This window comes from Lissotriton vulgaris, chromosome 11 (genome assembly GCF_964263255.1).
Source record: "Lissotriton vulgaris chromosome 11, aLisVul1.2, whole genome shotgun sequence".
Lineage (NCBI taxonomy): Eukaryota > Metazoa > Chordata > Amphibia > Caudata > Salamandridae > Lissotriton > Lissotriton vulgaris.
In genome coordinates, this window is record NC_141699.1 from 486,343,874 (window position 1) to 486,367,477 (window position 23,604).

General features: G+C 44.1%; 1 protein-coding gene across 4 annotated transcripts in view; it reads left to right on the top strand.

Annotated features, from left to right (window-relative positions):
* ENTPD4 (ectonucleoside triphosphate diphosphohydrolase 4) overlaps nucleotides 1-23,604 on the top strand; it is a 189,776-nt gene that overhangs the window by 152,069 nt on the left and 14,103 nt on the right. For 2 of the 4 annotated variants that reach the window (XM_086943555.1, XM_086943556.1), the window contains exon 12: nucleotides 13,503-13,664. In XM_086943555.1, coding sequence (XP_086799681.1) covers nucleotides 13,503-13,664 — 162 coding nt within the window. The remainder of the gene's footprint in view (nucleotides 1-13,502; nucleotides 13,665-23,604) is intronic. The other 2 variants (XM_086943553.1, XM_086943554.1) reach the window with 1 other exon arrangement.

Sequence of the window (23,604 nt, forward strand, 5' to 3'; positions counted from 1 at the left end):
CCGGGGTCAGTGGTTCCTCCTCTGGGGTAAGCCTGAATTCAGAAGGAAACTGTCTGAGTAGCCTACCCTAGGAACAGTACAGCACCTTGGTCTTTCCAGCGTTAAATTGTAGGCCAGTCAGCTGTTTTCCGCATGCATTCCTGGAACACGTCCAGAGGTACTGCGCTATCACCCTCCAGAGAGAAGGCCAGTTGTGTGTTGTCCGCATAGTTAACTAAGCAGACTCCGGCAGACTTTATGATGGGTTGCAGGGGCTTCAAATAAATATTAAATAGGATGGGGCTGATCGCGGAGCCCTGCGGCACCCCATGGATGACCGGTGATTTATTGGCAGTAAAAGGAGCTAGTATGACCACCTGGTGCCGTCCTGCTAGGTAGGATTGTAGCCATTACAGTGCCCGCCCCTTCACTCCTAGCTTCTGTAGTCTACCCAATAGGATCAGATGGTTCACCGTATCGAATGCGGCCGACATATCGAGAAGCACTAGCACAGTCGCATTCCCGTTGTCGGCCCGCATCCGTAGGTTGTCCACCATTGTAACCAGGGCCGTCTCCGTCCCGTGGCCAGGGCGGAAGCCAAACTGAAGCTTGTCAAGCAAGGAGTTTACCTCCAAGAAGCACGACAGTTCCCTACTGACTGCATTTTCTAAAATCTTCACTGGATAGGGTAGAAGGGATAAAGGCCTGAAATTAGCCAGCACTGACGGATCCAGGGAAGGCTTTTTAATCAGTGGAGTCACCACCACCAATTTCCATTCCTCTGGAACCGCTCCTTCCTCCAGGGACAGATTACATATCTGCCTTAACCAAGGCAGAGTGTCCCGGCCAGCTGTCTTCCAAATTCTGGAAGGAAAGGGGTCATTTGGGGAACCTGAGGAGACACTCTCCACCAGGCTGTCAAATGCATCTTTAGTAAGGGTTTGGAAGTTACTCAGAGATGCCAATTGTTGTTGATCTTCCGCTCCCCGCAGTCCAGGACCAAGTTGTTCAGCCTTGGTATTAGCAATGAGGCTATCCACGATCTTAGCGATCTTATCCTGAAAATGTGAGGCGATTTCATCGCAAAGTTTTTGCGAAGCTGCCACTTTATTGTCCATACACTTAGGGGCAGACAGTGTTTTAGTAATCTCAAAGAGCGCATTAGTCCCATTTGATGCGTGAGCAATTGACCTGGCATAATAATCTGCTTTGGCCTTAAAAATACTTTCCTTATAATGCCGTTGTCTCTGTATTAGTTCCATTTTTTCTTCCGCCCCGTACCCCCTTCTCCATTTCCTCTCTGCCTTCTTGCGAAGCAGGCGGAGCTGTTTCAGCTCTTCATTAAACCAAGGCGCTGTGGCTTTTCTCCTATTTTTTATCCTCTTCATAGGAATTGCCTGGTCTAAGATAGCGGATATGTGGTTAGTATAAACCACATAATTCTCGTCTACAGTTTGTGTAGTATTAAAGTACGTGGTCTCTGGAACAAATACTGGGGATCTAATCTGACCCAGTTTTGCCCATTCCCTACCTATCCTATATGTCCTTTGCTTGTCTTCACTGTCCCTCGAGTGTTCCATCCTGATACTAAACATGACTAGATAGTGATCTGACCAGCTCTGCTGCACTATATTTAGTACCTGTGTTGTAGCCTGATTGGAGAATATCAGATCAAGAGCATGCCCCCCTTTATGAGTCGAACTTTCCACCATCTGGGTGAGATCCAGATTCGCACAAGTATGTCTTAGATCTCGCAGATGGCCATTAGCCTTCCCATCTTCCCCTGCCCATGGCCCTAGGCTTATGCAGAATTTTATAGCCACTAGGGCAGACAAATCCCAGTACAACGGTAGACTCTTCGTTCAGCCATGTTTCAGTTAGAAGTAATACATGGTCTCTCGTCCTCAAGCAAGTCCGAGACCTCTGTGGCATGCTTCGCGACTGAGCGGCAATTAATCAGCCCTCCCCTAAGTGTCTTTCCATCAGTTCCCACGGGGGCCTCAGTCTTACCCAACTCCAGAAGTCGTTCTCTACCATATGTTATCCGGCGTTGATCACTTCCCAGACGGGCAGCACTTCCTGCGCCGTGCGCCTCTGGGGCGCGGACGGGCGCAGAGGGGCTTTCATCTGGCGCGCCTCCGCGTTTGCATTTCCCCCTTTAAGTATGCTGGGCCGTGTGATCCGCCGAGCATCTACAGAGACTAGAGCGCCTCCCAAGATGGCGCCTGTCGATTGCCGTGACCCTGCCTCACCCAAGATGGCGCAGTGCCAGCCTAGGTATGTTTAATCACGCAGAAATAGCGTGTGGTGGTAGATTTTTAGTGTGCAGGTAAGCGGAATGAGTATTGTGCCTGGTACAATCAATCAGCAATTTAAAATATTACCCCAAAGTAATAGAAAATGGCGATTTTTAAAACAAGCAAATGCAGTAAGCGCAGCGATTTTGAGCATAGAAATTCACAGGTTCCTGTCTTCTGCCAAGTGCAGCCTGTGAGATCGCGCTGCGGTTTAAAAGTCTATGGGTTTCGCGCTTGCAATTCCTCCTTTAAGTATGCTGGGCTGTATACTCTTAATGGCAGCAATGCACTTACAATGTCTAAGAATGGACATAGACACTGTGGGGGTACAGAGCTCATGCACCAGTACCCTCACCACTCGTATAGTGCCCCAGCTAGAGGGGTGACTGATACATGCCAGGGCAGTGGGTTGTAGGCATTGCACACAGGGATGTGTGCCATGTCGACTCTACACTTTGTTCTGCACCAAAACCCGCAACCTGAAAAGGCAATGTGTGAGTGTAAAGGTACAGGACTACTGAGGGTGGCACAATAAGTGCTCCAGTCCTAAGAGACCCTTCCCTGGTCACAGTGCCCTGGGTACCTGGGGTCCCATTTACCATGGGCTGACCTGTGACCAGAGAGTGCCAATTGGGTTTTGTTTTTAATGCAGTTTTAGGGAAAGATCATAGGCCCTGGGTACCTGATTAGCAGGAGCCCGGGGCACACTCGGGCAAAATACAACAACAGTTCAGTAAAAAGTGGGGGCAACCATGCTGAAAGAGGGCACTTTCTCACATCAACACAGTGACTGTTAAGCGCTGGTCCCTGAGGGAAATATTAGCCTGAAAATAGAAAAGGTCAAGGCTGAGAAGGCACCCCTGCATCAAGATCTAGAAAAATTAATCACAGAACTGGACCATAACCTACAGAAAGCTGAGACGCAGCTAGATCAATTTGGGAACTTAATTGTGGAACACACTCGGCACAATAAACACTGACCCAAGGGGTGGCAACTCTGCAGTCCCAGCTTCTCAGCATGACAGAAAAGCTTGAGGATATTGAATGTCGCTCACTCAAGAATAATATTAAATCTCTGAAATCAAACCTTGGTTTACTGGGGATGGGCTGGAAAAACAGGTCAAGGACCTCTTAACATGACCTGGCAAAAAACTAGAACTTCAACATTGAATTAGACTAGGCACACAGACCATTTTCTGCATTCCTGATTTGACAAAACGTCACAACATTGAATTAGACTAGGCACACAGACTTTTTTCTGCATTCCTGATTTGACAAAACGTCACTCCATATGTTCTTACTAGGGTGCCCTTTTTTCAACTATAATGGCAGCTGTGAGGGTGAAAGAGGAGATCAATTTTCTGTGTGACAAGATTGTGCTATTTCAGAAAGTCTCATCCGTAACTCCTAACAAAAAGAGATTTTAGCCATGGGACCTCAGTCTTAGAGCAGAGAGAAATTCTGTGCTGCTCTAGGTTTCCGATGTGCCTCATGTTTTCACTGGAAGGTACATCATCTATGGTAGGGAAATCGACAGATTGCCATAAGCTTCTTATCAGGACTCTAATTTGACTGACAAGGAAGGAGGTGTCAAGTCTTATCGCCCTAATCAGGAGAGTGGAAAAAACGAAACCTAAGCAGGCAATGCAGATGAGCACACAGTGTGTGGTGAGGAGAGTAAAAGGAATCACAAGAAACCTCTTTGGAGAAAGGTTAACATGCCGTGGATGCTATGTCTCAATGCGCACAGGCTCTCCAGGAAGTTAGGCGATTTTTTTTGTACTTTTAAAAAAAATTGAGCCAGGTACTGTGAGGTATGGTTTACAATGCTTTACCAGAACATGTCCTGGCTTCATCTCAGTTATATCCCAACTCCCTTCTTTACCTTCCACACTAAACCTTGATTATTATGTTCTATTTTGCTGCTTGCTCTGGTGGTGTTTGACTTGGAACCCATATTTGTAGATGTACAGAAACTACCTGCACTTTATGTTGAGCCTTGGAAGGCCCAGGCTCTAGATATGAAGTTGTGGTTGCAGTGGTGGATTGTATGTTTTTGTACACTGTATGTTTTGCTATGTGTTTTGGTTTGGTGATGTCTCGAAGCTCATACTTGAGTGGGGTGCCGTTGCAAACTAGTGGTTTCAATAATTTAAAGCCTTCTGAGAGACCTACCTCATGAACCTCAGTTGTTGCATTGTCTGAGCAAGGACAGGGAACCAGGCGATTTTTATCCATTCCCCCTCATTAACAATGGTAACAGAACCATATGGCTAAACTTCAAATAGTTATGCTAAACTCTCAGTGGTTGAATATGCCCATTAAGACGGCTTTATGCCAACAAGATAGATATTATACTCCTTCAGGAAACGTCTCTGAGGCACCAAGATATTTACTATTGGTGCCCCTGTCCTTTACATGCTCATTCTTCCACCATCGGCAGGGATGGATACCTATGTTGTTAAGAGCCTCCCATTTGTGCTCAACCAACTATAATGAGATTCACTCAGGAGGTTGGCAGGCATATGAAGAGTAATGTATCAGAACAATTCCTCAATCATTTCTCTGTAAGGAGCCTACAAGAAAAAAACAACAATTCTACTCTACTGTATTTCCTAAAATTGCAGAATTTACAACAGGCCAATGGGCCCTATCCTGTTTCTGGGTTCTAAGGACCCTGAGGAAGATCATGCCGCTTCTCTCTCTATGCGTGAAAAAAAGCAGCCGTTGTCCTGATTCTGCCCTGGATGGATTACTGTAATGCACTCTATCTGGAGATTAGCTGGGCATCTTTTGTAAGCTGCAACTTGTCCAGAATGCCGCAGCAAGACTTATTTTGGATGTTCCCAAATTTAACTAGATTTTTGCTGCCATTCAGAAATGGCATTGGCTTCCAGCTGAGAAACAAATTCTTTTTACTGCCCTATGCATTGTTCATAGGATGCTTCATAACTTAGGTCCAGAAAGAATCCAACTCCTCCTCCAACATTATGTCCCTGCTAGACAGCTGCGTTCTGCCAATAAAAATCGTCTGGTTGTTCCCTGATTTAGGAGGCCAAGGTTTGGAGGAAGCTCCTTTGCTGTGGTGTCCTCTAAACTCTGGAACACCCTCCCTATATTCATCTCCTGCCTCGAGTCACACCTCTCCATCCGTAAATCTTTAAAGACCTGGCTCTTTGCCCTTTAACTTCCCTTAGAGGGTTGATACTTCCATCTCTCTGACAGTGGTACCGATTTAGCGCCTTGACCCCTTTGGGCAATTGTTTGCGCTTTACAAGTTGGTTATTCATTCATTCATGGGTGACTGAAGGAGATTTCAATGTGGTGCTTTATAAAGCCCTTTATAAATCTGGAAGCCCTTTCTCTACCACTGCTCCTGAGGACTAAAGAGAGGACTGTAGAGGACCTGGGATTCCACGATATGTGGTAATCCCAACACGGTGCCAAGTGAGTTTGCACATTTTATTTCCATGAGGCTTTTTAGAAAAGACTCTTGGTATTGCTAAAGAGATCGGTCTTTGAAATGGCTCTAGACTCCTCTATTGTGACTGAACCTCTCTGGCTACTACCCCGTACTACTGAAATGGAATTATCCCCCCCAGACTTCCCTGCTCGGGATGTGGTACTCACATGAAGTAGCCTCGAGAGATGTAACACTCTGAGTTACAGGGGCCAACATTATTCACCATTACATTAAAGTGTTTTATAGGGCGCCACAAAAGCAGTGATGTGGGGGGACCTATTGTCACACAGTTCACTACACTTAAAGTGCCTGAGATAGGAGAATAACGTTGCTTGTGACAACTCTCTAGTCACAATATTGAGAAGACTGTTTCCCTGTAAGATATAATCAACTTCTCACTGCTAGGAGAGAGTACCTATTGACTGGTGAAGTTGTGCAGAAGATGCTCTGTGTAGGCCAAAAGTATTATGAGAGAGGGGTAAAGCAGAAAGTCTTTGGGTCTACAGACTAGAAGTGGTACAATCATTCAATTCTTTCTGGGAAATACTTGAAGAGAAAAGTGACCTATAGGTTACTACCCCAGAATTTTTTATGGAATTCAGGAGATATGATGAATTATAACAAGGTCAAGCATTAGATGGTGAAGAACAAAATGGCAGTTTACCATCCTATGTACCCCCTTGCGACTGATTGCGATAAGAGTTCAGTTCTCCTATAATTCCCACAGAGGTGATAATGGAGATGCCTTGCACAAACCCCAGATGTCCTTTTCATAGTTTTTGTTTTGTATTCCAAGATATGTTTGCGCTGCCCCTAGCTGCAGTGTTTACTTTTTTCGTTCCTAGATGAAGGCAGCTGAAACCATGATGGGTTTGTTGATCACACTGTAGCAAAAACTGAATAGCGTCCTTGACTTTGTGGTTCTTATAATCTGATACCACTTCTGAACCATGATGTGAAAATCTTCACAAGACGTCTGGTCTCGACAATAAGCACAGTCTACCTGGCGCTGATCACCTCTCGCCATATAAGTTGTGGTTCAGAAATGGTTGTGCAACAGGTGTAAACACTAGACTGGAGGTGAACCTAGTGGATATAGCAGCAAAGTATAAAGGTCAAATGGTCCTCACACTTGATGCGGAGGAGAAAGTTCATAAGGTTAACTAGCCATTCATGTCTAAGTGTTTTCCAAAACCTTCTTGATCCCCCACGATGACTACCTTCATAACGGTGAACAATGTACAGCCCACCACAAGCCTTAAAGTCAATGGAGATTTTTCCCAGCGCATCCAGATCTTGAGAGGCATGAGATGTGGATGCCCCCCTGCCAACCCTAATATTTGCTCTCCAAAGGGAGTCGCTGATGCAACACAAATGAGAATCAAAAATAACCAGACTTGCCACATGAACTGAAGTGCTTAAATTTGTGCTATTTAGCTTTTGCTTCTTTGTGGATACTGCTAAATTGATCCCTGCATTAGTGGGCAAACTGGAGAATTTCTCTAGAGTCTTTCGGTTTTCAGTTAAATACACCAATTACCAGGGAATGAGAGTGGCCGCCGCTACCTTCTCATATTTGGCTTTGAATACACTGAGGGGTTCATTTGATACTCCGAAGTAAACATTACTAACACTTATGACGCTTTGTATGCTTGTATAGTGCTATCATCTTCTGAGGATCTGTACAGATGGGTAAGAATGGAGCTGTCTTGGTTCAGTAAAGTTCATAGCATAAAAATTAGCTTTCTCCTTCATCTCCTCTACTGAATACATGCTTTGGCCATAAGATTCCCCAAAGGATAGCTGACATACAGAACCATGCATTCAGTTTTGAGTTGGTGGGGAGTAAGGCCCCTAGGGTCTGTAAGACAACTCTTAAAGGGTTCCTCAGAGGGGGAAGTGGGTTTTCTGTACATCCTTCATTACATAAATGCTGCCCGGCTTCTCAGGTGGATTGGATCACTGTCCTGAAGCCCAGGCTGGTGATGGAAACAAACAACAGTCCAGTTGTGATGCAACATGTTGTGGCTTACCTCTTGTCATAGGCCTGATGTTGGAAGCTTACTCTTCCCTTCTGCTGTATTGTTAGCGCACTGGAACTGGTTTATTTCCTGGCCCCCCAGCCCCATTGTCAACAGGGTGGATTTGCTTCCAGGGTTGAATGGCCCACGGTTTGGGAGCTTCGAAGCGTCTGGTCCAAAGGTATTGACAGTCTTTTTGAGGAGGTTATTAGGAACTAAAGACTGCATGATGAAGTATCCCCTGGGGACAGGAGACCTGTTTAGATTAATGAATTCACTCCTCTGGGCAGGGAACAGAGTGCGATGTGAGTGGGAAGGCAGGGATTTAATAGATGCTCCTCTCCCAGTATATGAAGAACTTCATGAATATACATAGTGCTGGGCGCCTCCAGGTCTACTACAAGTACAGCTACATGTCTCTGTTAGACATCTAGGTGAAGAGTCCTTACCTTTGAATGCTCCCCGGGTTACAGAAATCTTTTACAGCAGTACCTGAGGGCATCATGCGACTCCGTACCAATGTCGACCAACGGATGTGATATCGACGGAGTCCATGTAAGCCCTCCTCTGATGTCAGTTTCTACTTTTCCGTGCTTTCAACCTGGATCAGGAAAGCGGTTCCTCAAGCCGTTTTTTTTGGCTTCTCTCTACATTTTTGGCGACAGAAGTGTGCCTTCCTTTTCTCCTTGGAGTTTAAACCTTGTGGGTCTTGTGGATGACAGATGTCGGACACAGATTCTCATACTCTTTGTATGTGGTTCCTTTGGGAGCACCATGACTCTGAGGAGTGTGACTCCTGCCACCATCTATGCCTGAAGGCGTTGCGGGAACACCGCATGAAGCTCTTAGCAGTTCAGCTGTCGCAGATCTTATGTCGTATTCGGTCTCATTCTTGGTCCAGGGAGCACCTAAGAGCCCATTCCAGAAGACATTTCTTTGGGCATTCCTCATCCTCGACCTCAAAAAGGTATGTTGTGACGCAAGTGGTCAAAGTCACGGCATTCCCCAACTTCGCCGCACAAGCTCCACGTTTCCGACGCCCCCTTCCGGGCTCTGGCTGAGGATTAGTTGCAAGAGTCTGCCTCGCTCCTCCCTGTCTTCCCCGGAGCCGGGGTGACTCTAGATCGGATTCAGGAGAACTATTCCACCATACATGCCATTTTTGGGTCTCCACCTTCCTCTGGTGTGCTTTCCAGCCCCAAGGTGGTCAGAAGAGCCTTGACTGAATCCTCGCTGGCAGGGACACCCTCGACTTCAGTTTGGCTTTTTGGATCAATGTTGGCTCCGGTGCACAGCCCTTTGGGGTTCCCACCTGTGACGCCAGTGTCCGGGCAGCCGACTCCGACAACGACGGTGCCGATGGATGCAACGCCACTTCCCCTCCCCAGCACCGAGATGTCCCTATATTGACGCCTGTTTTTGCGCCGGTGGTACAGTTCATTTCTGATACTTTTGCTCCTTCTGAAGAACCTGTTATTGTTTTTCCTCCCGAAGAGCAGGTTGTTAGTGGTGAAGGAGAGGAGCTGTGACTTATTCACCCCATGAATGACACTGTCCAGCCTCCTTCTGAGCATAATTGGCTGACTGAACTGGTTGAGGCTAGTGGGCTTGGATCCTCACCGGCCTCTGGCCTCTTTTCCACTCCCAGCTTTGCTACAGAGGTAAGCTCCTCCTTTGCTGAGGTGCTGAGAAGGGCATCTGTGGTTCTAAAATTGCAGCTGTGCTCTGTAGTAGTGATCATAGACCCATTGATTGGTGTACTTCATCAGTACCAAACCGAGTAGAACCTGTGCTTCCCTACTGTGAAGCATTTTTGGACTTTTGTTGGTAGCTTGGGCTAAGCCTTCTACAGGGGCCCTGGTGAACTGATCTATAGCACATAGGCACCACCCCAACTCCAGAGATCCAGCTCATCTCCTCCAATATCCTACTCCATGCAGTTTTGTGGTACAGGCTGCTTCCCCTCACCTCTAAGCCCTTCCTAATGTATCTCTGGGCTAGGAGACCATAAGTCTGGACATCTGGGATGCAAATGTTTTCTCCTCCACCAGTTCAGCATTGTGGTCAGTTGGCACTGCTTGCTATCTGGGCTGATTTCCCTATGCATTCTGGGATTTGGTGGTGCACCAGCTGCCCTTGCATGCAGATGAAAACTGGAATAATCTTAACCAAATACTTCAGGATGGACATGGTCAGCTAGGTTGATGATATGATGAGGCATGGACACCATGGACTCAGTAGGCAGAGCCATGGCATTTTCAATGGCCCTCGGCCATCGTGCATGGCTCTGCAACTCTGTTTTTTCAGAGTCTTTTCAATCTACCTTAGTAGACATGCCCTTCAATGGCGTTCATCTGCTCTTCGATGGCGTTCATCTGCTGGGCACAGATGCAGATTCTGCATTGCAGCTTTTTTTGGGACAGTTGGGGTGGAACAGAATCTTGAATCAGCTGTTCTGTACAGTCTTCCTCCGTAACTCCTCATGTACTAGGTTAGTTGGAGGGGGTGCTAGTCTTTGATTTCTTTCACTTACAAGCTATTCCAGAGCTTTTCTTTATCATGTAATCATTCCACCTTCACGTGGCACCAGGTGATGTGTTCCTGCAGGTAGTATTATTCTTTTTTCCAAATATTATTATTTCTTCCAGTTGTCAATGACAGCTTTTAACTCCTGATATCTGGGATATCTTTACGTCGGTGCCCTACGTGGTGTACAGCACCTGATGTGCAGGGTTTTCTCCTTTTCTGAAGATAGCATTCATACTCAAGTGATTATCTTTTGTATGGTATTTTGTTCCCATTGTGCGGATGCACTGTGGCCTATGTTCTCTGTTGCATATGGACTAGCTCCTGTATTCCTTATAGGCATTCCTAGGTATGCTTATGGTATTTTAGTGTCCGTTATAGGGAATTTCCAATTCTACATCCCCTGGAGAGATGGTGCACATGGCTTTCCGCTTTGTCCCTGCACCCCTTTTTCAGGTGTAACTCTCGTCAATCCTTGCTGCTATCTAGGGAGCATTATTTATACTCTATGCTGTAGTTTTTCTATTTCCTGGCAGAGGCTCAGAGGCAATATTTTGTAAATTGGGTGCCAAAGACCCCTCTAATGCAAGAATTCCAATCCCGCTACTACCAGAAGGCGATCTTACAGTGGAACGGATGTTACTGTCCATGGCCTGCCGTATATTGTTTGTCTATGATCTCAGCAGTGTTCCCATATAGGGCTCTATCACTGTGTTTTGGTACTTCCTTATCATGCCGCTCTCGCTCTGTCTTGACAAGACAGACTCCTGCATCTGGTCTCTCAGGCTTCTTTGTTGTGGCGTCTTGGCCATATTTCAGCTGTGGGTGGGTCATGCTCTAGAGCCTGTTCCCTTGTACCGTCACCCTTATATTTAGATTGATTCCTCCCTGCAAGATGTTCTTTCCTTGTTGCCTAGTGGAAGTGCCTTGTACCTTACTTGCCACTAGCAATATTCTACAAGAGTTCAGAATCCAACCAGAGCATTTGTTGCCTAACTGGGTATTATAAGATGTCACCAACTACACCCCTTTTTTCAGTGTTCTTTCATCTTGCATTTCCTTCTTCTAACGTGCTCCTTGAACCCTATAGTCCCATCTCTCTTGGGATTAGTTTTCAAGGAGGCTTTGGTACTCTCTTCAGACACAATATTACTGGTGATTTCTTTCACTACTCCACAGGACGTGATACTGTTTCTAACCTTCAGAGGTTAGCTATACCACTTCTGCCTTGTTTGGTCTTTCACTTCCTTTGGCAGATTCAACCTTATTCATTGGTATAATGAAGAATTTGCTGTGCTCAGATTTATACCTTTCTGTAATTTTTCTGGGCTCTTTTTCCTGTAGAGACATTCTTTCCTGGCTTCAACACTTGTTCCGTAGTCAGACCTTATCATCGGAGTGCATCGTATTATATTTCAGTTGAATGTTCTCTTCGAGACCATTTTTGTTTGTTCCTTTGCCATCTGTAACATTGTTTTTCATGCTTTTAAATGTCTTTATGGCTTTAGTTGCCGTGGTTCTTGCCAAAGTTCTTAAGGTGAAGCGTATGCTTTTGCTCACCTGAATTCCTAAGACCATCCAGTCTCTTCTGTATTATTATAGACCGGCTACTTATATTCGGTGATTTTTGGCAAGATCAGTTTGCAGAACCTCCTCCGGGAATGGTTTTGCTAAGGTACCTAATTCAAAGGTAAGGACTCTGTAGGTAATATTTCTATAAGATGAATGTTACTTACCTTCGGTAACTCCTTATCTGGTAGAGTCAGGATTTAGCCGCTGATTCCTTACCAACACTCCCTTCTACCCCGTTTTTCAAACTGTTTTTTTTTTACCTAAAAGAACCCTTTCTTGGCATTGTAATGCCTTTCATTACTACTTAGTAGTTGTTTAACACAAAGTTGTCTTATTTTGGCACACTGCTTTCGCATAAAGTTTCTATAAGTGGAGCGAGAAAATATCACGAGAAAACTGACGTCCGCGTATCTGAGGAGTGCTTATACGGACTCTCACATCACATCTGGTGGTCGACAACGCTACGGTGTCGCAAGGCGCCCTCTAGCGAAGCACAGTGGTACTGCTACACAAAAAAAACGGATCCAGTCTGGCGCCTGGGGAGAATTCAAAGTTAAGGAATCTGCAGATAGATCCTGTCTTTACCAGATAAGGTGTTAACGAAGATGAGTAACTTATTTGTTTAGCTCATCAATGGGGAGAGAAGAGTCTGTTAATGAGGCCGTGGAGTGATTTGACGTCTCAAATCTTTCTCGCACTGTTTAGTAGCAGAAGGGTAGGAATTCATTGTGCTTGAAAATTTCTGTCTAAGATATCAACTTAAAGTGCTTTACAAAAATAGTAAGCTGCATTGCAATGCTGTTGTTTTAGATCGCCTGAAATCAAATGTTCTATCAAGCCTTAACAATTGTTTGTGCTGTACCAATTTGAAATTGAAAACCTTTAACAAAAAGAAACATGTGCCTTTGTATTTTTGCCATCATTGAGCTTTATATTGAGATTTTTTGTTCATGTTAGTATATACTCTATCCAACTTGGCTAGCAAGAAATGTGATGGAATTGCTTGAACACTCATATCTTAAATGGAATATCTTTTAGTTATGCCTTTGTATCAGAATTTAGTCTATTCAACAGTGTTGAAGAAACTTTAATGTGGTCTTTGAAGTCTCTGGCTACATGTTTTGGATGGTTTCTTACAGTGTCAGGGTAGTAATGAGTGCCCAATTTTCACTAGAATTTTTAGTAGTCTCTTGTGAGATTTTATCTGGTTAGCTGTTTAATGATCAGAAAGCGGTTTCTGTTTTTTCCTCTTTTTAATATAATTGACTAAGGTTCTGCAACCATTTTTTTGTAATACCTTCATCTGTATCACCTGTACCAAAGCTACAGTTTCTGGCTACAGATGGATGTTGTGCCAACTATGCACTTTACAGTGGTTCTATTTCTATACCGTGAAAACCTATGAAGAGCCATTTTACGCATAGGAATGAGTCCCATTAGTATTTTTTTCGATGAATGCACATCCCCACTAACATTCCGTGGGTCCTTGCTTAAATGATCACGGTTTTGGTATGCCAATAATCAGAAAGGGGTCGGGTATGCTCAATTCAGACTTGGTTAAAAGAAATCCTGTGTTTTTATGGTGATCCCTATTAATGGATTCAAATATTACTACACCATATGTTTTTCCGTTCTCTCCTTTAGGTATCAGTGCTTTAAATCGGCATGGATGTATGAGGTCTTCCATTCAGGCTTTTCTTTCCCACTCAATTACAGCAACTTGAAAACTGCTCTACAGGTGTATGACAAAGAGGTACAGTGGACCTTAGGAGCAATCCTTTACAGAACACGATTCTTGCCTTTGAGGTATTGTATACTCGCTCCTCTTTTCTGTTTGCTTGGATTTAGATGTAGCGGAATGCATGTAAAGACAATGAATGATTCACATTGATGTTCTGACCTACGGTAGCATCCCATGTTGTCTTGCAGTGTATACTCTGTTGCATTGCATTTGGAATGCGTATGCAGAGATCCCAGCATTTAGTGACCAGTAACGTAGTTTTTTTTTTTTTTTTGCAGAGTTTTATATAGCGCAAACTTGACCCGAATCGGGTATCAGAGCGCTTCACATAGCACCAGTTACGTTACATGAGGACACACATTCATTTTTGTTAGGCACAGGGAGATTAAGTGATTTGCCCAGAATCACAGGATGTTTGGCGTCGTTACTGAGACTCGAACCCAGATCCCCAGGTCCGAGGTCGAGCGCCCTAGCCGTTAGTCAACTAGTCCTTTCTAGGGTTGTCCCATTACCCAGTAGAAATGATTGCTTCAAGATTGTCTTCTACATTACTTCAGGGCCAACTGCAATTATATTATGATTCGTACTTTGCTTATCCTATATACTTTTCGCTCAATACAGGTTTGAAACGGCTTTCAGTTGGACCGTTATTTCACAAGTAGGGCTGTGTGTTGAAGCACTGCAGGCCTATGAAACCGTGGTCACTTAATAGAACAGTGGGAGTACAAGATTGCATCTTTGATGTCTGTAAGGTTCAGGACATGTGCTGTGACAGCTCCTTTTGTCGAATAACCCTACCCTTTGACACGTTCTTCCCATCGTAATCTTCTTTTTGTGGCCCATCACCACAATGTTAAATGCAGTTGTCTTCCACAACCTACATGCAGTAGTCCTAGTACAACTAAGCTTTGTGAAGTAAACGCAAAACGTGTCAGTGAATGTTGATTATTGCTTCTAATTTGTGCGGTATACTACTGGCTTTGGTATTTTTACCACAACAAAGTGATAAAAAATATTTATGGGGAAACATCCTTTACCACGTAGTCATTACCATGCACGCAGTCATTACCACCAACTCCCTTTACTGCTCAAGTCTTTACCACGCATGTGCTTTTACCACAGCATGCCATTACAGAAAAAATGTAAGTAACATTATATATTAGAAATTAGAGTAACAGAATTTTAAGGGCTTAGTGGTGGGTAAGGTATAGAGTGGTAAGGGTGAATTTAGGGTTTAGGGGTGGGTAAGTGTGTTGGGTGGTAAGGGTATTTTTTGGGTGGGTAGGTCGATTTGGTTTAAGGGTGTTTTTATGGTTTATGGGTTGCGGGTATTGGGTGGTAAATTTATTTTTAGGGTTTAGGTTAGGTAAGAATATTGGGTGTGTTTACGGGTGGGTAAGGGTATTGAGCGGTAAGGATGTTTTTAATGTTTAGGTGTAGGTCAGTGTATTGGGTTGTAAGGGTATTTGTTGTTCTACCCATGACACATTGTGCTTATGAAATGTTCAAACTGCTGCCTTACACCTACACGTTATAGTTAGGCTGACATTTTACGCGTACAAAACCAGAGAAATTTAGCAGTTATAGTTGGCTGAGCTAACTATAACTTATGCCCCCGTAATGCACTGCTTATGACCTCACATATTACATCCCTCATGGAATGGTCAGTGACATCACTAAAGACATCACTGACGATATTGAGTGGGCACCCTTGCAAACTGAAATACAATGCCCCTGTGATTTGGGCCACCTAGGGCCTTCCTATCCTTGCGTCTTTTTTATTTTCTTCAATTTTGCCATGGATCCGCAAGTCAATCTGCGAATTCGCATCACAATTGAATAAAAAAAAATGCTTTTGACCCCCCGGTGGGACCTCCCCGCCATATCTGGAGGATCAGGGTATTTCTACCCTGCCCCTTTTCTTTCTTTTTTTACATTTTTGTGGGACTTGGCTTCAAGCTGAGTCCCAAGATGGTTGTCAATACTTCCGGGTTGAAGTGTTGGTAGCCAGTCGAATTTCAGCGCATGGACGATGGATCCGCAAGTCCACTACTAGGATCCGAGTCCCAGATATCTATATTTGGTAAACTTCAATATCTCATAAACTAGTTTTCTGGATCAACATCAAGTATATAAAGGTATTCTCTTACCTGCTATAAACTTTCATTTTCATTGTAAAGGTATGCATGGTAAAGGCATTGCTTAGTAATGGCATGCGTGGTCCATCACAGTTCCATAATTATGTCTAGCACAACCACCTCTCTAACACGGTCCATGTTGGTGGATTAACTTAGACGTTCTAGGCTCTCGCAAGCAAAAAAACAGGACCCTGTGCGACTTGGTCACATGCACTTAACTTGATATAGACTTTTTTGAATATTAACTGAACCACCCCTCTAATACAGGAACTGTTGGTGGATTACCCAGGATTTACAAAGCTCTTGCAAGCAAAAGTTGGGGACAGTGTGGGACTTAATCACACACACAGTCAACTTGACATGGACGGATCTGAGTATGAACTGTGTTGTTTCTTTGCCCCTTATTTTAAAATCGGTTTTCACTTCTGTGAGTGGGCGACGTGCACATGTTTCCATAGCTGAAAAGTGTTCGAGTGTCCAAGATCATGTTTTTCAATCCTCAGTGTCCTACTGTCAAGAACAAAATCTTTTCGTAATCTTACCTATTACCCACAAAGCTCTTGAAAACATAAAATTCTACTGCACTTAATACACTCTGTGCTCGACATAGAGTAGTCTAATGGTCTTTCTTGTCGCTTTCTCTTGGTGAAATAATCTAATAAAGGAATGACCCACCCATTCCTTCCCTTACTCACCACCAAAATGAGTACCCTGAGCTCATTCCAGAGGAGAATGTTCCCAAAAGCATTTGGCCATTTTAGAACCCATCATGTCTGCTCTGCCAGACCTCCCAAAATCATCTTAGTCAGGATTCTGGAGACTCTAGCCAAGACTCTAGTTCCACTTTTAAAATTCTCAAAATAAGTGTACTGGCTTTCTTGTGTTTGGATTTCATAGGTACCCTGACAGCTAACGGGTGCACTGAAAGTGCTTTTTTAAGCGTATGAAAGCAATTCACAGACAGTGTCTGGCTTGTGTATTCACAAGCACGCCACCCTACCCCCTGTCCCTGCAGGGATATGCTTACAGGTTAACATGCCATCTGACAACTCAACTCTTGAATTTTGGAAGGGCACAAACCTTATGCAGCATTAAACGTGTTAAACTAGGAAATCCTGCCATTATATTGGTCAACAAAAGGGGCACGGACATGTACCATGTGCATATACCGATTCAAGGTACATACAGTTTGATGAGCAGACAATTTTCAGTAGCGCCGTTGGGGCTTCATAGCTGTTGATTAGTAATTGGAGACCTTTTGACTAACATTCAACAGCGTCACCATAGAGAACCACTCTTGCATAATAAAAGAATTTCAGCAAAACGACTTTAACTGGAGTAGTTACTAATATATATACACACAAATACAGTTTGACGCAGTTTGCAGTTCAGTGTAATGAATGCATTATGTGGAAAAAACGGTCATCCACAGTATCTGCAAATCGATTTTCTCAAAAAAGGCACATTTCGAAAACCGAGAAGCGGAATTGCATGCCCTACACAATCTAGTATATATTTGTTTTATGTAGTAACCTTTATTCTGTTTATATAAACCATAAAAGCATACACAGTACATACAAGCAGCATTATCACAATACAATACATACCCTACTAGATTTGGCTGTAGTATATACAGCTCAATTTCGAAAATAGTCTTTTGACACAGAGCACAGAATTATTATATGTTTATTCCCTGCATAATACTTCATAGCTGTTTATAGACCATTGATGTTTTTTTTTTTTTTACAAAAATATCAAATTTGTCTAAAATGTTATGTAAAATTGGAAATAAAACAGTACAAATGCTTAACATTCCATTATCACAGCTGGCAAAGATATTAGGAAAAGTGCTGCGTTCATTCAGTCATAGTGTTTTATTTAAACTAGCAGCATGATTCAATAACTTCTTATAGTCCCCAACTGGTTCCAAATTATCTAAGAATTGTGCATGAACACGTAAGCACCACATTATATTGTAATCGTTTGACCAGTTAGTTTTTTTTTTGTTTTTTTCTATTACTTCTGGTAAAAGCTTAGTGAGGAATTGCCAAACACCCTATGTAGGTTGTCTTACCTTCACTGTGTGAAACAGCCCACTCTGCTCTGCCATTCTGCTCTGACAATAACTCGATTTTTGACTTCCTTTCAACCTAGCAATAATTTCTTTAGTCCAAGTCTCCATTACAATTGTAGGATGCTTTGTTAGAAGTTTAACATTTTGCACTAAACTACTGGCTTTTATAGCTTAGGACATTCGCCATATTTGTGCAACGTCTCGGTTACAACTAAGCCATGTTGCCTAGTAGCATTTAACCAGTGCTTCATTTTAGCTGGTGATTGCTGGTGGGTCCCACCGGCACTCATTTTTGGGGACTGGCACCTATTTTTCCTCATCAGATTTTCACCCAGCGCAAGAGAGTGAAAAATACGCAAGGGGGAAAGGCGGTGTAAGAGAAGGATTATAAAATTATGCCAAAGGTAGAAAGCACGAACCAGTATGAGTGAAAGAAAGGGGCAGGGGTATCCAGCCCTGAGGGTCGAGGCCACATAGAGCTCCTGCTATGTCCTATGGCTGATGGAAGGCTTCCGGGGGATTGAAAGCCAAATGGCACATTCACGTTGGCAGCCGTGATGTGGAGAGAAGGCTGCCCCAACTCACCTGGTCTGCTCCCTGGTTTCCTGCTCCCGTTCGCCGCAGCTTGCATGGGACAATAGCCCTTTTATTTGCTGCTTTGTCGCATCGCATCGGAGCCTCATGGACAATGCTGAAGACACCATAAGCATAGCATCCGTCGATTCGCTACTCACTCAGTTTAGCAAACTGCTGCAGGGTCCCGCATCATTTACCCAGGCCATGCCATTCCCGCCAAGCAACCTGCCTCTGCTTCTCCAAATAAATCGATCTACAGAGTTCTGCAACCCACCTTAAAGCCCCCGAAGCACTTAGAATCGTGTAAGATGGCCATTGGAAGCAGCGAACACACTGCAAGGTTGAATTAAGCAGGGCAAGTGGGACAAGCTCTTTAAACTCGGTTCTTTATCATTTTTTTAACGTGGCTGCAGGAGTAATGGATACATTTCACCTTGTTGTGCAATGTCTGGTGGTTCATCTGAATGGAATGTGACTGTAAGGCTCACAACTTTAGTGAGATGCTATGGACATTAGGCAACAGACTACACGCCATTGAGTTACTAATCCAGTTAAGAAGTCGTAATTGCGCAACTCAAGAAAGGTCCTGTTTGGCCTCATTAGGAGCCCTCTCAAGCTAGGGAGGCCTTGGTGAGGCTGCAGAGGCGGTGAGCATAGCAGCAGATGCGGCTTGTGACCCCTTTGATGACTCCCACTTACTTCTTGAACACGGACACAGATCAGTAGGCAACAAAATGTTTTATAGGTGCCTGCAATTATTCTACCCCTCTTCTGTAAGACTGTTCCTGGCTTCTTTAGGAGACTGCCATAACTCAACCTTCATGCATTCATTGGCAGCAATGAAGCGACTCACGAGGGATGTAAAGAAAGTCCAGGTGCCGGGTAAGAGAGCGAGAGGTACTAAGCATCGTACTAGTTCAACCTCTGTTTCAATATCAGGCCTCAGTAGTCTGGAAGGTAGAGACCAGGCACATGGCACAACACAACTGAGGCAAGAGACAAACCGTAATGTGTGTAGATCAGCAATTTTTGGAAGTTCACCAGTGTCTTAACTGGTGCTCAACGAATCTAGCCTGAGTACTTCTTAGATGGCAAACTTTGTTAAAGACATGAATACATTTGAAGAGGCTTGGTGCATGATTGAGCAATCTGGGTACCCTTTAGTGAACTCCTTTGCTACTCTCATTACATCTATCTTAAGACTAGATCAACAGCCTCCTTCCAGTTCTGGGCTGCCTGGCCAGCCCCTCCTTTTCACCATCCTAGGGCATTGCTTCAAGGCCCAAAAAGCTTCCAATCTCCACAATTTTTTTTCTTCTTCCTAGCACGTTGGTTGAACGATCAGTCATACGCATATGTAGCAGCAAGATTGGGAACTGTTTCAGATTGCAGTGAGAAGCCTGACAAAGTGATTTACTTCGATTATTCAATGCTTTTTCGACTCTTCCGGGAGGTTCATTCAGGAACGTTCTGTGTCTTGATGAGGAATTGTATGTTGGCCCCTGACGAAGAGACAGGTTGTAAAATGCATTGGGAGCTGCTCTTTTCAAGCTTCTGTAGCAAAATGATTGTATAAGTTACTGCAATATTGTATTTTTGTTTATGTACAATGTACAATGAATTGAATTGTCTTTGTTTACATGTTTAAAAAAATTAAAAGTAAAAATTCTTACAAAGAAATGATCAAGAAACTGTATACATGAGAAACACGGTCCTCAATTTGAGGCGACTCCAGAATGTATTGGGGTAAAAACACACACTTCAAGAAGAGGCCATTATACTGTCTCTTGACGCCCATATGGCTTTTGGTACAGTAGAATGGCCATTCCTATTTGCAGTACTTGCAAGGTTGGGATTCGGACCTAAGTTCTGCTCATGGGTAAGACTGCTATATACAATATCTCTGCACACATAGTGGAGAATGGGTGCATATCCACAGAATTTCCGTTGGGACGTGGCACAAGACTGGGCTGCCCGCAATCTCCATTGCTCTTTGCACTTGTGTTAGAACCCCTGGCGGCATGGATAAGGTAGGATCTGACATGTCGGGGGCTCGCTGGACAGAGAGCTACGAAGATCGCATATCCTTTTATGCAGATGATATATTACTGTATATGGCCTCCCCTACCCGCTCAATGCATGCAGTTCTGGATAAATGCGTAGCCTATGGGAAATGTTCAGGATATACCATTATCTGGAACAAAATAATATACGTTCTGCGGGGCCCACCACCGAAACTACCTAAAGAATGCGCATTTCCAATAGTAGATGATGGCTTTGAATACTTGGGGATCCACATCACATCTGACCCGGAGGATTTCCTGACCCTATATCTCCTAGAACCCCTAAAGAGATTGTGTAGAGACACTAAACATTGGCAATCCCTGCCTTTAGCGCTCCTGGAGAGAGCGGCACTCTTAAAATTGATGGCATTCCCCCGATTTCTATATAGGTATTACAAAATACCCCATTCGCGGTCCCCCCAGCCTACTTCCGGGCAATAGAGTCAGAGGTAACTAAACTCCTGTGGAATGACAAGCAGGCCCGGATAGCGATGGCCAAACTGTTTAGGGCACAGTACGACTGCGGCATCGCGCTACCAAATGTACACGCGTACTATTGGACATCCCAACTGACCGTAATCAATCAGTGGGTCCATGTCCTGCACTCAGATCCAGTCTATCACCTTGATAGACTAATAATAGGTGCAGAGGGACTTAACCGTACGCTGTATAACACCAATCACAAGGTGGCTTTAACGTAATGTAATGTAAGTGGGTTTTTATAGAGCGCAACTATCACTCCAAGGAGCATCTTGGCGCTAGCGACCAGAGAAGGATGAAAAAAGCCGGTCAGACTGCTATTCTTCGTAAGGCCAAAACACTCCTATTAAAGCTTTGCAGCAAGTGTCCGGGAGACTGTAGATCCAAGTCTTCAGTGATTTCCTGACCACTCATTCAGAGACGATGAGACAAAGATGGGGGAGAGCTTGTTCCAAGCTTTAGATCCTAATACGGCCAGGGATTTCCCACCCTTGATGAGTCTAAAAGTGGGAATGGGCAGCAAATTCGCATTCGAAGATCTAAGGTTACGTGATGGGCAGTACCGCCTGAAACTCTTTTGAAGATACTTTGGCCCTAGTAAGTGAAAGGCCCTAAAGGTAATGACTAGGACTTTAAGCAGCACCCGCTTGTGAATTGGTAGCCAATGAAGAGAATCCAATGTAGCGGAGGCCGAGGATTGCCTATGCCACTTCAGCACAAGCCTGGCCGCTACATGCTGGACCATCTGCAACTAATGTATGACTGCTTTGTTTGTTCCCGCATACAGGCTGTTGCAGTAGTCCAATCTCAATGTTATAAGAGCGACTGCTACCATTTTTCGGGCTGACCGTGGAAGTAAATCAAAGAATTTCCTCAAGCTCTTTATAATGTTAAAGCAGATACCTGCTACAGCCAGGGCCTGTTGTTTAAAAGACAGGGAGGTGTCGAACTTAATGCCTAGATTTCGGGCTGCATTAATTGTATTCGGAGGCACCTCTGCGTCTTCAGGCCACCATTGTTTAGGGACAAAGTGGTTTTGTAGGCCAAACGGCAAGAGATCTGTTTTCCCAGAATTGCATCTCAGATGGTTCTTACTCATCCACTCAAAGGTGGCTGAGAGGCAGTTCTTAAGATTTTCTTCCGCATCCATCATATCTTTATCTATATAACTAGAATAAGCTGCGTATCATCTGCATAAGAGAAGGACAATATTAGCTTAATTAAGGGGGCCATATAAACATTGAAAAGTATTGGGCTCAGGCTGGACCCCTGAGGAACTCCTGACGTGAGGGCTTTTTCATCTGAGCAGAACTCTCCTAGAGTGACCACTTGGCGCCTGTCACTCAGGAAGTTTTTGATCCGCTCCAATACGTCGCCTGCTATGCCAGATGTTACTAAACGGTCTATAAGGATGGCATGTGAGACCGTGTCGAAGGCTGCACACAGGTCTAATAATATCAGAACAGCCTTCTTTCCCTGATCCATAGCAGCGCGTATGGTATCTGTAGTGAACAGAAGGGCCAATTCTGTGGAGTGCTGAGCTCTAAAACCCGTTTGATTGGGGTGCCAGACATTATTATCCTCCAGGAATTTTGTGAGTTGTCTGTTCACAAATATTTCTGTTAGCTTACATAAGACAGGAAGAAGCGAAATTGGCCGGAGATTTGACAAGGTTGTAGGATCTGCCAGCTGCTTCTTCTGTAAAGGCTTAACCGCTGCCAGTTTCCACTCCGTTGGAATCATTGCTGTACACTGTGATGAGTTTATGATTTGGTTGATATTGGGGTTAACCGTATCAGCCAGAGTCTGTAAGACAATGGGGGGGCAGGGATCAAAAGGAGATCCCGACTTGACCGCCAATATGGCCTGGCGGGTTTCATCCAGACTAATGGGCCGAAAGGTCTTCATACGGGCTATATCAGTAACTGCCAAATCGCCTTCCTCTGGAGCTGGTGGGTCTGGCGGGGAAAAATCTTTAATAAGGGCCTGTACTTTTTGTTCAAAAAAATCGTCTATGGTGTTACAGAGCTTCTGAGAAGGGGGGATTTCCTGCAACAGTATTTTTGGATTGTTAAACACATTTACGATCTTAAAAATTGCTTTCTGCTTGTTGCTGGTAGCTTCTATGGCTGTCGTATAAAAATTTATTTTGGCAGCCTTAATCAAGATGTGATAGTATCTTTGTGATGATTTATAGACACTAAGATCCCCACTTTCATAATTTTGGCGCCATTTTCGTTCTAGTGCCCGCACTTCACCTTGTTTTCCTTTTAGTAGTTGTGTAAACCAAGGGGCAGATGCTTTCTTGTAATGTTGCCTATTTCTAGTACTAGTAGGGCCCGATAGCTCACTTAATTTAAGCATCCAGTCTCCAAAGCGTTTATTATCCGTTGCCGGGTTTCCCGTCATCGTAGGTCTACATTCAATGGCTTTGGAGGCAAGATCAGGACACCCTATGATAGTTTTCGAATACGGTTTACCCAACTGAGAGGTTTTCCCTAAGCCTTTGCCTATGGGGCTCCCCTCCGTAGAGAAATCGAAAGGAATAAATGAGTGATCCGGCCAAGATTGTATAAGAGGGGGCTTTACATTAAGTGTGTCTAGATTAGAACAGATGCAGTACAAAATGTGGCCTGCCCTGTGTGTTGTATTCAGGGCAAGTAAAGAAAGACCA